Raw genomic sequence first — 15,223 nt, 5'->3', positions numbered from 1 at the left:
CCGCATTGTGCTTATTACACTTGGGAGCATCTATGTAGGCCTAGGTTACTATGTATAATAGAGTCGTGTGGCTATCAATAGCACCGAAACATTTTCACCCTGGAAGAGCGGCTGATCGCAGTGTGGGACATTCCCTAAGTAGCACAAGCAAATGTGGTCTGTACATTGGGTTGAGCCTCATAGCTACATATTTGTTGTGCTCTCTCATGATGGTTCTCCACCGGTGCCCAACTAAACTCATACGATTCTATCGGGGGCATTTATGTGATCCTTGAAACCTGCTTCGTGAGGTTGGTCGGCTCTGAGATACGCTCAGCTCAGCTCGATTTAATCACTAGGCAGCGGTTCTGTTTGGGGAGACTGGGCATTACGTCAGTTAGAGCGAGTGTCGACCAAGACTCCAGGCCTGCAGCGCAGCAGAGTACGAAGGCGAATACTGGATGCTTTGCAGTGCACTACAAATAGCTGATCCCGAGCGGAGGGAATATGGGAGCACCTGCATTAACTTCCCTCCCGCAAGGCTGCGACCAGTAACCTCTGCAACCCTTTCATGGCGTAAATTTAATGGTCTAATATGTAGGATCACCCTAGTGTTGGGATGACACCAGGGCAGTTGGCGCGCGGGATGCTCGCCAATGTTACAGCCCGAGTAACACCATCGACATGGGCGCAACTGTTGGATTGCTTGACACAATTGACTGAAGCCCTGCTGCCTACTAGATGATTTTGCGAGCATGCCGGCCAGGCAGCCGAGCACAACATGGCCGGAATGGTAGGATGGTGGTGCGAACCCGAAACGCATCGATAAAATGAGCAACAAACATCACGACATCCACAAGCGCACTAACACCACTAGCCCGTTCCTACTGCTGTCTGCCTGCGTTGAGTCTCGGGGATTCGCTGCTTGTCGCCTACTGGTTAGTGCCCGGTTTCTCCGTGCCCATTTTCTGGGTATACATGGAAATACAAGAATATCCTGTGAAGTATTTCCTCTGTACGGAGTACGGCGGAGGCCATTACACGAGAGGATGTCCAGATGGTGGTGGTTGGATCTGGGTAGTAGGTAGGTACGGGGGATTGAGTCAAATCAGTCTGAACATCATTACCCTACATAGAGACACACGAAGTTGCAAGCTGTCATTGTCAAGATCAAGAGTACCCTTCTTCGTTCCGCCTTTTCCGTCAATTGTCAAGATTAAGTCGCCTATTCTCGACTGGCCCGTCCCACCAACCTCTTCTCGCGTTCAGCTCCAGGTGCCAGGGAAACCAACCAACCGATACACGCCTGCATCGCTTAATAAGTGGCATTGGCTAGCCAGTATGTATCCATTTCTGCGGCAGGCTAACACAATTCTACGGTGTGGTCAGTGAGTGAGTGTACTTCCAAAGTACCTCCATCGGGGACTTGCTCTCTGCAGTCCACTCACTGCCTGTCCACTGCCCACTGTCCACAGCAGTCCACTATCCCACCAACAGTCCTGATTCCCCATCATTCAATGACTTACGCCTAGCACCTAATAAGTTTGAAAGCAGGCGATCGACCCGCTAAAGCCTCTCCCCTCCCCCAGGGGACTTGCATACCACCTGCACCTTCCCCCGTTACTGACTTGAAGTCTATTTTCCGATTCAACTTTCTTGTTGTTTTCTTGAACGCTCGCTTGGCTGACTCCCGTAGAGGCTGGCGACGTCCAGATACAGATACCCTCTATTGTAGTACCCCAAGCGCAAACAGCTTCCGTCTTCTTGTCCCACAGGCCTTTGTCTTATTCGCTTTGCCTGTCCGTGTGCGCTGCTTTCCAACATTTGCATCAGATATCAGACTTATTTCGAGATACCCTCCACAGTTTTGCCCTTGTCGCAGTCATCGCTGCAAGTCCTTCGCCCGAATCCGAAACGCCGAGTCCGATTCCCTGACCGACCTGGGCTTCCTTACGCTCCATTTCTCTCCTGGATACATTCGTTGTCTGCCCAATCATCGGCCCAGTCGCGACAGCAAAAAAGGCATCGGTTGGGTTGTCAGAAGGCTCGAGTTCTGGGAAGTCGAGAACCCGGGTCGATTTGTTCGAAAAGGGGACTCGGTCGGCTTTTGCTTGCACTTGGGGTTTGAATACAATTCACGAGGCGTATGGGATTTGGCCATTGCAGTTGAACGATTCTGCGTAACGAACGCTCTCGCGGCCTGTGAGGGTCTCAAGCTTGTGCAATGGCTGCCGTGACCTCTAGCCCCCGCCACTAAACCCGCCGTCTCCGACACGAACTATACAACAGAAGTCCGTGGGAGCTCCAGATATCTCACCTAAGCGCTATAGATGGAGCGGGACAGAGAGTGATTCAAAGCCCTCCCCGCTGGCAATACCGGACGCTCCCAAGATGCGAGCCGCACCGGTCTCTCCAGTTCGCCTAAGCTTTCACCCAGACAACTGGGCCCTGCCTTCAAATGCCAGTATTGAAGGACTGCAGATGCACTCTGCAGAGTCTGCATCTGTAGACGATCTGGTTGAAGGAGGCCTGTCGGATTCGGATTTGAGGAACCCCGGAAATAGGCAACTCTTGGATCCCGCCACGCTTCAGGCGAATTCTGACAAGTCGCCTCAAGATGAAAGCTCGGCTACTCGCAATGGTGTTCGGCGTAGCCGTGACACGGACACGTCGTCTAGTACGCAGCAGATGGCTTCAACGGAGTCTTCTGTTGCGACGAATGCAAGTTCTATGTCACAGGATGCAGGCGACAGTCAGCTTCTCTCGGAGGGGACTTCGCCAGAGGATTCGGTCGTTGATGACAGCGCTTCCGTCAAGGGTTCCGTTCCACAGTTGCAATATCATCACCACCAGTCCATGGCGTTGCCTCGAGTCGCCAGTGCACCTCTGGACGCTGACCCCAGACCATCGTCAACCATAAACCTTGGCGAACAGGGGATGGCCATAAATCGACATCTGACTCCCACCTCGGCGGCGTTCCAAAGGAGGAGTTCGATGCCGCGGCCGCAATCATCTTATTCGGTTTATTCGGATCTTAGTCCGAGGGGGCGGTCGCCCGGTTTGGCGCGCAAGTCTCCGGATGCCCGCCCGGCCTCGTATGCTGAATTGCTGAACGTTCCGTACCCCCAGCCAGCGCCAGCGCCGATTACCATCGATAATTCGCAGCTACGAACTAATGTGGGGGAGTAATGCCTCGTTGTTGAGTACGCAAAAGACGCTCGAGATGTACAGGCAGAACGTGAAAAGACCAATGACCCTTCGATTCAGTATTCATTTGCTATTTTCCTTGTTGCTTCCGCCCAAGAACAAGGCATTCAGTTTGGGGAACCTCCGAAAAGGAAGGTTTCCAAGGCGAAGGAGCTCCGTCAAACGAAGAAGGCCAATCTTCTCCTGCAGAGCTAGTGCGTGAAGCCAAAAGTATCCTCACACGATTAGCCAATGGCGGGTACCCGTTTGCGCAATATTACCTCGCCGATGGCTATGCTTCGGGCCTTTTTAACAAGGGCAAAGAAGATTACAACGCTGCGTTTCCCCTCTTCATTCTCGCTGCGAAACACGGCCACGCTGAATCTGCATACCGCGCCGGCTTATGTTACGAATTTGGCTGGGGCTGTCGAAAAGATCCTGCAAAGGCTATCCAGTACCTGAGGACAGCAGCGTCGAAAACCCATCCGGGGGCTATGACTCGACTGGGCAAAGCCTGTCTCGCCGGCGACTTCGGCGAGACTCGATATCGCGAGGGCATCAAATGGCTGAAGCGGGCTACTGAATCCTCCGATACCATTTACAATGCCGCTCCCTATCAGCTCGGGACATTATACGAGAAGGGCTACGGTGAGGACGTTTTCAAGGACGAGAGCTATGCTGCCGAACTCTTTACCCAAGCAGCCGAACTGGGTCACGCTGAGGCGAGCTTTCGCATGGGCGATGCTTACGAACATGGCAAGCTGAACTGCCCGCGGGATCCCGCTCTCAGTGTCCATTTCTATACAGGTGCAGCTGAGGGTGGCCACGCCGGAGCTATGATGGGGTTGTGCGCCTGGTATCTGGTTGGAGCTGAGCCCATTCTGGAGAAGGACGAAGAAGAAGCCTACGAATGGGCACGGAGATCCGCAGAATTAGGTGGGTTCTTCACCGCAGCATGATACCTATACAGATACTGACTGAAATATCACAGGCTTCGTCAAGGCTCAATACACTGTCGGCTACTTCACCGAGATGGGCATTGGGTGCCGCCGCGATATTCTCGAAGCCAATGTCTGGTACGTCAAGGCCGCAGATGCTGGTGACGAGCGCGCCACCTTACGCCTAGCTGCCATCCGTGCCGCTGTCAGTGGTGGCGGCGTCCCTATGGATGTTGCACCACCCAAGAGTGCGAAGATGCGGAAGAACCCGCCAAAGGAGGGCAAGGATGACAAAGACTGCATAGTCATGTAACAATGGCAGTGCTATCCGGAGCTCTGATACCTACCATCTTGGCCGGGCCTTGCGGGGAAGGAGACGTTGGCAACAACCAACTAACGGCTTCATTTTGGATACTTTCCATTACAGTACGTCAATTATCGGCATGTACTAATGTACAGTTGCTGTGGGCTGGAATAGGCATTCCACGTCCCTATACAATGATTAGATGGGTTCGTACGTATCAACCCAAGATTTTGGGGCAATGAGTCACGGCACTCTTCAGCCAACATGCAGACAACCCTTCGGTTTAGAGACAGGATAGGGAAAAGGTGGTGGTGCTTGTCTTTTTTCTTGCTTCTCATTTTCTCACGAATGCTTCACACCAACCCTAAAAGGGGCCATTGCATTTGCATTGTGTTCACGACTCGTGTGTTTGGAAGATGGAAAAGCATATATGGGCTGGCCACAGCTAGTAAAGACCCCTATTGTTTTTGGTCGTGTCACAACCGGCGTTTTCGCACTTTCTTTTGCACTTTTTTCGCTCCTTTATCTCTAATTTTCCCCATTTACGTCTTGTGGATATGACGACGTGTGGCAGGCAGGCTTGCATGGAGATGAGATGACTGGGAGACGCTTTTGCTTGTTTCCGACGATGTTGTTGTCGTTTGTGTTGAGCGTACGAGGGGGACGAACGAGAGATGAGAGAGAACAGAGCGAGCGAGCGAGCCATGATACAGAGTCCATCCCGCTGTTCGTTATTGGATTCGATAACTGTACAATACTTAACCAACAATCTGAATAATGCCAACTGTTCTGGTCTCTTGTGCTTATGCGTCCCATGTATCGTTTACCAGCCCATCCATCTACCCGTCTTTTGGGGTTTGACACCAGCCTCTGGATATATTTCGGAAAGAAAGTACTACGTTGCTGAGCCCCGAGTTTCCCGCTATGACACTAGTTGGTATCATTCACACATCAAGCACACTCAATCAATGTAAGGAAGATCGTACATGGATCGGCAGAGGTCTTGAGAGCAAATATGCAAGGTATATACTAGTTCTCTACACGCGCTATGCCATGCAATGAGGAAGAAGAAGACGAAGAAGAAGAGAGGAAACAAGAGAGCCTCCAGACAGGCCCTCGCGCAGAGTCATTAGTAACGTGAAATCCCAGAACGCCACCATGACTTCTCGTAGACGGCGTGACAAAAACAAGAGCTAAAAGATCCCAACGCGTTCCCGTCCAATACTTTCCAGTCATCACCACCCCCTTTATTTTCCTTTACTCTCCTTTTCCGTAGCTAGCAGTGCTTAAGCAGTAGAAGAGGTCTTCTTTCTCTCCTCGATATCCTCTCCAATCTCATGTGGTCGCTTGGGATCGACCACGGCCGTGAATCTCTCATCGCCCCAGCGCGCACCAATCGTGACCCAAACATGCTTGCTAGGGCCGCTATGGACTGTTTCACGGCAGCCAGTCCACTTGAGGCGTCTGTCACGGGTCATGTTGCTGTTGCCCATGCCACCGTTGACGACCCACTCCTTGACCACGTTCTTGATGAAATCGACCTTGCGACGGAAGTCGTTGGATGACGGGATTCCCTGGAGCATGGGGTTGATCTCGGGCCGCTTCCGCGTGGTGTTGCGTGTTGGGCGGATTGCTGGCTTGGCAGCGAAGTTGAGTAGGGTCTGAAGCGGGTAGCTGAGTACTGCACGCTCGTCAAGGGCCGTCTCGTCCAGCTCCCCTGTTGCCATGAGCTTCGTGGCAGCTTCTTGGGGTAGATGCCAGAAGTGGCACCATGTGCCGGTGGCATCCAGCACGATCTTGGTATGGTCAGGGAAATTGAACTGCAGGTGACCGTCGGCAAAAACCCAGCAGCCAACGTCGCCGATGCGCTGATAAAACGTCACGACGTTGCTTGGAGGCAGTGCTGGGTCTGTGTTCATAGGGATCTGGACGTTGCCCGTCTCATCGCTCGCCTCTTGGTCCCGACCATATGCCATCATGTAGTTGGCGAACTTTTTCCACAGGATCAGATGTTCCCTCTTTCTGTGATCGTATATGTCCTTCCCTACGGGTATTTTGCCCGGTGTTCCGTCCGGGTTCAGCCCAATCTTGAACTGTGTGGGATGCACAGAAACCGTCGACAGACCAGTTGCTCCGTTGTTCTCAAAGAACTGAATAGGCTGAGACATTGGCACAATCTGGTGCCGGTCCGAGTAGCCCGCGTCATGACGTCGCTGGCAGTGCCGCTCTGCCTCGTGAACCAGGATGCAGGAGGGGGAAGCATTACTGGCTTGCTGCTCTTGCCACTGCCTGGCACGCTCTTGAGAACGCAGCCAACACTGCCGTCGTTGAGTATATAGCCCAGTCCAAACTTGTTCGAGTAGTCGACCCACTTCACCACAATGTGTGGTGGCGAGGGTGTTGTTGCCTTGCCGACAATAGCCATCGACCTCGAGTTCAACGCTCGTTCAAGCTCTGCCTGGAGACGTCGTAAGCGTTCGAGCACGACATCGGGCTGGGTTTCTGGGACAGCGTGTTGGCGTTCGGAGGGGCTGAAGAGCGTCCCCATCTGGCTGTCAGCTTGCGAAGCTGGAACTTCAACTGCTTTCGGGGCAGGCCTGGGTGCAGCGACTGGTGCAACCGCAGGCGCACTTGCAGCAAGGATGTCCTTCTCCTCCACCTTGACCAGATACGATCTCTTGCCCTCCGTCGGTTGGAGCCGGGCAGCCGGCAGCTGGGTTCGTATCGGGAGTGAAATTGGTTCGGATGGCGGCTCCGTAGGCTGCGACAGGATATTATCATCTGTGTTGCTCCGGGTTGGTTCACGCCGGGCACGTGGTCGCATTGTACCACTCGCCGTGGGCATAATTGCCATCTCGGCTGCGGTGCGGGATCGCACCACCCCAGGCGGCTTGGTCGGTCGACCCTGGGCTCGTTGCTGAGCCGCAAAGCTTTGAGGGGGTGCCCTGAGTAAGCCTGTCGAGCCTGTCTGCGTGGACAGTGTGGAGTCCTCGGCCGGTCTGCTGGTACGTTGCGGTGGCAGAATTGGTGGTTGCATGAGCTTCTGCTCTTTGCTAACCTCATCAAATGGGCGATAGACAATTCCTTCAACTAACGGGATGATCGGGGTGAGGCCAGCCTTCTCTTCTAGTGCGACCTCCTTCCAAGTGCTTGCATACACCTTCTGGGTGGTATGTAATGGGCCAACTTCGCAGGCTACGCACATCTTCTTAAGGTTGTGCAGGTTACGGGAAGCCGTCTCGCGCGTAAGCTCGACCGTATAAAAATCGTCACTGTCGGGCGGGTAGTCTCTGAATTTGGAGGTAATCTCGTTGAGCTCTGGCATATATCCCGAGTAAAAGAAATCGTGTTTGACGATGCTGTCGGGATCGGGTCGCTTGTCGGCATCCTGAAGCATGTCTGCGACTATCTCCTTGGCCTCCTGGCTGATGTATTTGTTGGTACCTTCAGGACTGGGCCACTCGTAGTCTCGGTTTCTCGCTCGCCGGTAGATCTCGTCTGTTGTTGACGACTGGAACGGGGGTTTCGATGTGAGCATCGCAAACCTAAGCGGCCGGTTAGTCATCCCGCCACGCCATTTTTTCTAGATTTGTCTCTTACATTATAATGCCTAAGCTCCAGATATCAACCATGTGGTCATGCCCTTTTCTGCCCTTTTCTAGGATCTCAGGTGCGATGTAGTTGGGAGTGCCGCATAAAGTGGTGCGACGGATGGTCTGCATGTCTCTGCCAGTAACCAGCAAGGCAGCGAGACCAAAGTCGCCGATTTTGGCATTCATGTACTTGTCAAGAAAGATGTTGCCCATCTTTAGATCGCGGTGGATGATGCCTTTCGCATGCATATACTTGATAGCCCCGGCAATCTGGACAGAGTAGAAGCGCACCTCGGGTTCCGTCAGCCCCTTTCGACGCTTGACCATGTCCATGAGGGAGCCGTTGGGGCACAGTTCCAAAACAAGGTAGGTGCAATTGTCATATGAAAAGGCTCGCAGAAACTGGACTATGTTCTGCTGGCGCATCTTGGAGTGGATCTGAAGCTCTGTTTGGAACTGGACGCAAGCACGTGTGAGCAGGAAGGAACTCGGAGAAGGTCGATGGGTGTTGAGTTTAGACAAACCTTTTGCTCCATCTTGGTCGGCATCTTGCTCTTGACGATCTTCAAGGCGTACCTCTTCCTGAAGCCAGGTATCTGGCCCTCGTAGCAAACAGCAAAGCCGCCCTTGCCGAGCATCTTGCCGACCTGGTATGTTGCGCCATCTCTGCGATCTGAGCTGGGCGGCTCGTAAACCTGGGCCGGGGGTGGAGGAGGATGCTCCTTGTCTTTTTGAGCCGCCTTGGAAGCCAGGGCGGCTTTGACCTTGGCGGTGTCCACGGTGGCTCTGGTTGGTCCTCGGACGTTCACGTCCCGCGGGGACAAGGCGTCGGTATCAATACCTTGTTTTGCTGCGAGAACTCTGTCCGCCATTTGACTGGACACGAGTTCGCCAGAAGGCAGAGGTGGGTGTCAAGCAACAGGAATACCTACTGGTCCCAGTAGGCTTCTGCTTGCGTCGTCGGGCGGGGGTCGATCTGTGTAGATAGTAGATATCAGCTTCAATCCCTCCCATGTTGTTGTGTTGTGCTGTGTTGTGATATGCGGTGACCCATCGATGAGCTCGTGTCGGGAGGAGCGACCCTGTCTACCCCCATCCAGTCTGCCCCCAGCAGACTGGGCATGGAAGATTGGGACGAGATATAGTTGATGTTGTTCCTCAGGCGGTCCAAGGATTGGGCGAGAACAATATTACCCGAGGCAGAGCAGGTGGGCTGACGAGACGGGGGGTCAACTTACAGGATTAAGAGTGTAAAAGCATCAAGCGAAATAAACAAGACAGTCAAGCCAGATAGAGTTGCAACATGCGAGTCGTGACGAAGACAGAAAGGCAAGAGTCCGGAGTCAAGCGTGTTGGAATATGAAATTCTTTGTAAGATGAGACGCCGGTCTGGTCTGGAGGAGACATTTGCTGGCTCGAGGAGGACTGAATTCAAGTGTGGATGCACGCGTTGACTTTGGCCTAGCGGGCCCAGAAAAGGTGCTGCTGGCTGGAAGTCCAGGGTTGTCGAGGCAACCGGAATCCATTGGCTTTGCTTTCGGCGGCCATCTCGCTTACCTCCAATTGAACTTGACTAAGCCAGCCAGCCAGCCAGCTAGGCCGGCCAGGCCAACTAGACCGACTAGGCCTCAGTCCATCCCACTTCCATTGGACGAACATCGGACCCCCACACCCACACTGCGATGGATTGATCGAAGGAAGATTCACCTCGACCGTCTTCCAGATAAGGCATTTTGCGGGTGACGTCTTGACCGCTTGCTAACACCACGGGTTTTCTGCATTACTACGCTACTTCCAGCCTGTATCATTCGAATGCCCCTGGTCGGAAGCTCCGGGCGATAGGGCTGAACGCATCTCGAGCTGCTTATGCCCTCGCCTTCAGGCAACGATAGCTTCCCCAGAACCCCCACATCACATGGAGCTGGAGGCAACATGGTAGCCCTTCCGCTGTTCAAGCTCGCCTCGCTTCTCCTTAGGCATGTGTCCAAATATGGCGCAGTAAGTGACTGATCCACCGCTGCTTCTCGCTACAGTCCACACGTTGACCCTGGCATAGAACCGCATCAAGCACCAGGCACACGATCACCCGGGTTTTCGCCGTTTCGCCGCCCGATATGGCCAGGCCATTCACCAGCTGAACATGCGCATGTCGGTTGCCCTGCTACGAGATCCAGAGGCCATCGCGCGTGCCAAGGAGAGGGCCGAGGCCCCGACAGTCAAGACCGAGGAGCAGATCAAGAAGGACGAAGAGTTCAAGGCGAAACATGGGTACTCGCGATCGAACCGGCCTTCCAACATACTCAGCGTCTGGAAACGCAAGTTCCGGCCACTGCCCGAGGCCAAGGCCGTCGACTTGTTCGCCGATGTCATTGGAGATACCTTCATCCTAACTGTGGCCATGGCCTTGATCGTCTACGAATGGTGGAGGTCCTCCCAGAAGCCCGACCATAACGCCGAAAGGATCAAGGAGCTGAATGCGAAGCTCGCCGAATTCCAAGAGGAGCGCGAGAAGGAGAGGATGCGCCACGAGAGCCGCATCCTGACACTGGAACAGGCCTTCAGGGGGTTCAAGGACCCCAAGACCAAGCAACCCCTATTACCCCCAGCGCCTGCTCCAACACCTACATCGTCGCTACCGGCGTCGTGTTGAACGTGGCGTTTCTGCTGGGCAGTAAATGGAGATGCCGGGTGCGGACAGCTGGGAGCGGTGAGTGTGCCACGCCGACGTATTGTGTGCCCGTATGTCCTCCAAGTTCGTGCTGTGTATACTACGATAGACTTGTCTGAATGACGCTCCACTCGATCTGTGGATCTCTGCTGCGGATGATATAGACTTCCTGCTTTACATTGTACAAAAGTAAGCTCTTGTACGTGTCAGCTTGGGAAGCTATAAGACCACCTTCGATCCGATACAAGACGGGAACTAAAAGCAAATAAATTACATATAAATCAATTACCATAACGGTCTCAACTCCCATGATGAACAGTCGTGATTTCTGTGCGCACCAGCAATACCAGTCGCGTACATCGAATCAAAACTGGAAAGCGCAATCTTCATCAAGTTGGGAAGTTGCGGCCCATATTGGAAGGCGTGGCCGAGGTTCGAGTTTCCTGCACGGATGAAAGCCGTCTGTTGCCAGCTGCATACTTGGATGCAACAGACCATTTCGTCCTTCGTCCCTGTGTTCGACAACCGTTTCCCTCACGCCAGAGACTGCCACCAAGAACATAAGCCTTCCTTTCCGAGAAGTTCAGACGGAAAGCGACGTTGCCGCGGATAACGGCGAGAGGTTTCAGAGGCAGGCCAACAGCCCCAGCGTTGGTTGGCCATGGAGGCGCCTTCGTTTTGTGCGTCCATCCGCAAACGACCTGATTGGGCGCCAGTGGTACGGGCGCTTCTGCAAAGCAGCACTCCTAGATGGAAAGGTATGGTGGATGAGCTTCAGTCCTGGAGCGCTGTTCCGTGCAACACTCCATAGGCAATCCCTGTCGATAGACGCTGATGCTCAGCAGAGAAACTTTTGCAATCTCACGATGTGGCCATGCCATTTCCTCCTATGAACGGAGGACCCAAACCACCAGTCTTGCGAGCGATTCTGCTGTGTCCGCATGACGTTGGCACGGTTTCCACACGACAACGCATCGAGCGGCTTTACCACCTAGATGGTGGACAGCATATGGCCATTGTGCTCTTCATGAAGGAGAGTCGTTCAGGATGCGCCTCGGCGTCGCTCATGGAGCTGCAGCTTGAGTACGTACATCTCTCTGCCCTTTGCAGTCTTGTAGGCGCGTAGGGTTCTTGGAAGTAACAAGCTTCAGCCTCATAAAGGGGCGTGAGATGCCAATCATTACCATTTCGTCCCTCGACGCAATGCCTACGACCTTGTCGGCTTTCCACCGGCAGTTGTTTACGGCAGGGGGTGGGAAGAAGGCACCACCGGCCTTGAGTCTTTTGCCCTACTGCTCTGGAGGAGAACGTCTGTCGGAGCATACTGTCAATATACTGGGCGAGATCACAACAGGGATGAAAGACTTGTCAGCAAAGGCAACGAGCGCCCAAGGGCAGCAGCAATTGGTCGAGTATCTGGATGCAGAAGCCGAACAAGCCATTAACTTCTGGAAGGGAGAATTCATAGTGAACTAGAACCTGCATAACTCCACTGAATCCATTCACTCTTGGCGGTCTTATTTGCCAGCATCAAAAGATTGTTCCTGAGAAGGTCCAAAGCCATGAAGCAACATGCTGTCATTGCTGTTTGCTTCTCGCGAAGTTGGTCACCCCTCTCGTCCCCATTGCTCTGACAATCGCCGACAGCGAAAGGCCACTACCTTTAGTATGCATCCTGCAGACAGGCAGTAAAGCTTTTTACCGGCATCGAGCCCTGTACTTATCATGCTATTTATGCGGTGCAGAGCAATGAGAGCCTCGACAGCAAGTGTGCTTTTATCGACGCACCATTGCAGATATAGTCTCCATATACGTGCGTGGTCGAATTCTGCGAGAAATTCGAGAAGCATACGTGTGACCACAGCTCCGGGTTCTGCAGCGGGAGAGGTGCAGTAGTAGGAGATGGGATAATATGGGCCATAATGGCCAGTCATTATAGCCATCGCCGACGCCTACATAACATAGCAGATCAGCGACAGACAGACAGACAGTCAATAGTTCCGTCTTCTTCACAAGAAAGCGGAAAGCGGCAAAGCGGTGTGTTGACGGCTTGCACCCTTCCTTGATCGTTACACCGCCGACGCCATGTGTGGGCTATCGCGTGAGCAGAGCAACCCAATCAACGTGGTTCTCCAACCGCCGATAAAAATAAACTACATGATGAATCTGCGTGCGCGGGGTCACGGCACGTTGCATGAAGCAGCGTGCGAGCTGCCGCACAATCAATTGCCATTGCCATTGCCTGCAGGTGCAGGATGGTAGGATATCCGTCGGGGTCAGACGGAGCGACAGTTGGATGCAATTCTTGTGTCGTGTCTTGGCCATCTAACAGGCTTGTCGTCCTTTTTAAGAAATTGAATTGCCCGCAACCCCGATGGGAATGGGGCCGCATATGTTTAAACAGATTACGCTTACTGATCGAATCTAAGGTTAGCGAAGGTAAGGTTATATCCCGAGACGGATACTGTCTGTAGAGCTAGAACAGCAACCGCATCCGAAGTTGGCAGGCAGGGCGGTAGAGATAGATTCAAGCTTGAATTTTGACATGTTTCATGCCCACAACCTTATGAACGTAATCTAGATTTTCTACGTAAGGTTATTTCCCGGGAGGAGGCCCCAGTCCATCTCATGTTGTTGAGATTCTCTCGCTGTTTTTTTTCTCTTCCACTGTCGTCCCATGATGATTCGGCGTCCAAGCCATGAAGAATGGACAGAAAATGGAGGCTTGGTGGGTGTGGGTCCACGATGTGCCGGTCCCTAAACTTGATCTGTCTCAGCACCGCGGCGGCGAAACTTGCCCATGCCTAGACCCGAACCTGATCGTCTTTGTCTGCCGTTGCAACGCAGAACGGCTCGCGGACATTAGGCCCCCCCCAAAAGCCAAAGTGAGCAGCATTGCACACTCGACGCCACAGTAACAGCTCCCAGACTCGTCGAACATTGGAGGAGGGTATGCTGCTATGTAAGCCGGGTCGCGTTGTTCGTGTGCAGTCAGTCGTCTTCACCCGCTGCCGCCTGGTTGTACTTTCTTTCTTTCTTTCTAGCTTTACAGCCCGAAACTCGACCCTGGACCCCTGCCTCTTGCAGGGTGGAGGGATGGACCAGGATAGCCCCCTGTTCGCTCATTGCATGAGACGAAGCGGCTGGGGTTCTTATTGGAGCAACGGCAACTTCTAGCCGCCCAGCAAACCCCAATCACATCGAGTTGGTCCCCCTGCGGCGGCTGGCTTCGCCTAGTTTGGGCTTTCCCTATACTCTTGACTGTATGGCCTCCAGCTTGGCTCCCACGCGAATGGCTGCCAGATGCTGGGTAACCGCTGCGCTTTTACAACGGCCTTGAGACTAGCACTGCGTACCCATCCGGCTTCGTCCAATCGCACCCTCGACGTGCCAAGCGGCCATGGTCCATAGTGCCCCCGACCTGAGGGTTTGGGGTCTGCCAGTCTGCCAGTCTACAGGTCTGCAGGTCTGCAGCAACCGCCTGGAGGAACCAGTATGTACAGAGCAGAGAAACAGCAAGCAGCATACATATGCGAGCTGCATGGTGTTTTCCCATCGCCCCATCCCATCTAGCCATCCGGATCCACCCCATGCCATGCTGCCTCTTAAACTCGCATGCCTCCGCATGTCTGAAGATCTACTCTCTCTTACACGAAGAGGCTCCTGTTGCTTCATAATACACCCCCTTCTCCCGGCACCCCGTTTGGCCTGGTTCCCAACCCTTTTCTTCAATGCAACTACGCAGAGCCGCAACCAACATCTCCTAGACAGGTGTTCGGCCCAACATCCCTGTGGAATATCAATCCTTAGGCCGTTCTTGATCGCCCGCTCCCAGACAACAACACCACAGACCATCGAGGAGCCTGCTACCTGCCCCGGCGTACCAAGCCCTCTGGCCCTCGCCTAAGAGATCCCGCGTGTCCCAGACTTCGTCACGGAAACAAAGAATGCCGCACGCATGCCCGCCGTTATTATAGATCGGATTTGCAGAACGTGGATCTCAAACTAGAGGCCTTATCAGCCTCGCGTCAGGAACATCTGATACCCACCTAGGCCGGCTCGTTTGTGTCGGCTCTGACACGAGCCATCGCTCCACGGGAGCACTGCTCCCATCAGGAGCCCACCGCCACCACCACCACCACCACCCCAGTCGGCCGTTGATATAGTTACCAACGCCCCCCGCCCGTCCTTGCTTTCTGTCTCGGCCTTGCCTCTTGCCCTTCACTTCTTTTTCTTCCTACTTGCAGCGCTGTGCACTGTCGATAGCCTTCTTTCATATCGGCGATTTTGGTTCAACGCTACTGCAGGTCCGGCTACCTTGCAATTTACTTTCTTTTCGCAGCAACTATTATTTCATATTACGATTTTTGAAGAGGTTTGGTGGATTACTTGGCTTGGATATATTCGTCTCGGGTCAGCATCATCAACAGAGGCAAAAATCGACTTCAGGAAGACGCAGTATTCGACGCAGGGAAGAGATATACCGACGTGGAAGAGCAAAAAAGGACAGAAAGACCGGAACTAGAAACTCGGGTTTCGATATATAATCGACATA

General features: G+C 53.5%; 4 protein-coding genes across 4 annotated transcripts; 3 read left to right on the top strand and 1 right to left on the bottom strand.

Moving 5' to 3' along the window:
- Positions 1–2,370: 2,370 nt before the first annotated feature.
- On the top strand, positions 2,371–4,416 carry PG998_001253 (uncharacterized protein; the record flags this gene model as incomplete). Its single annotated transcript, XM_066868071.1, has 4 exons — positions 2,371–3,156; positions 3,211–3,267; positions 3,318–4,101; positions 4,157–4,416. The coding sequence occupies 4 exons, from the start codon at positions 2,371–2,373 to the stop codon at positions 4,414–4,416; spliced, it is 1,887 nt and encodes a 628-aa protein (XP_066736486.1).
- Positions 4,417–5,693: 1,277 nt separating this feature from the next.
- On the bottom strand, positions 5,694–8,872 carry PG998_001252 (cell cycle serine/threonine-protein kinase CDC5/MSD2; the record flags this gene model as incomplete). Its single annotated transcript, XM_066868070.1, has 4 exons — positions 5,694–6,638; positions 6,674–7,952; positions 8,008–8,456; positions 8,525–8,872. 4 exons carry the CDS (start codon positions 8,870–8,872, stop codon positions 5,694–5,696), a joined length of 3,021 nt encoding a protein of 1,006 aa, XP_066736485.1.
- Positions 8,873–9,932: 1,060 nt separating this feature from the next.
- PG998_001251 (uncharacterized protein) lies at positions 9,933–10,650 on the top strand (the record flags this gene model as incomplete). Its single annotated transcript, XM_066868069.1, has 2 exons — positions 9,933–9,998; positions 10,057–10,650. The coding sequence occupies 2 exons, from the start codon at positions 9,933–9,935 to the stop codon at positions 10,648–10,650; spliced, it is 660 nt and encodes a 219-aa protein (XP_066736484.1).
- Positions 10,651–11,329: 679 nt separating this feature from the next.
- On the top strand, positions 11,330–12,144 carry PG998_001250 (uncharacterized protein; the record flags this gene model as incomplete). Its single annotated transcript, XM_066868068.1, has 3 exons — positions 11,330–11,426; positions 11,514–11,751; positions 11,820–12,144. 3 exons carry the CDS (start codon positions 11,330–11,332, stop codon positions 12,142–12,144), a joined length of 660 nt encoding a protein of 219 aa, XP_066736483.1.
- Positions 12,145–15,223: the final 3,079 nt, after the last annotated feature.

Source organism: Apiospora kogelbergensis (genome assembly GCF_038363985.1).
Source record: "Apiospora kogelbergensis strain CBS 113332 chromosome Unknown utg000001l_segment0_segment0, whole genome shotgun sequence".
Taxonomy (NCBI): Eukaryota; Fungi; Ascomycota; class Sordariomycetes; order Amphisphaeriales; family Apiosporaceae; genus Apiospora; species Apiospora kogelbergensis.
The sequence above is the reverse complement of the archived record's forward strand: the minus strand, read 5'-3'. Positions and strand labels throughout refer to the sequence as shown.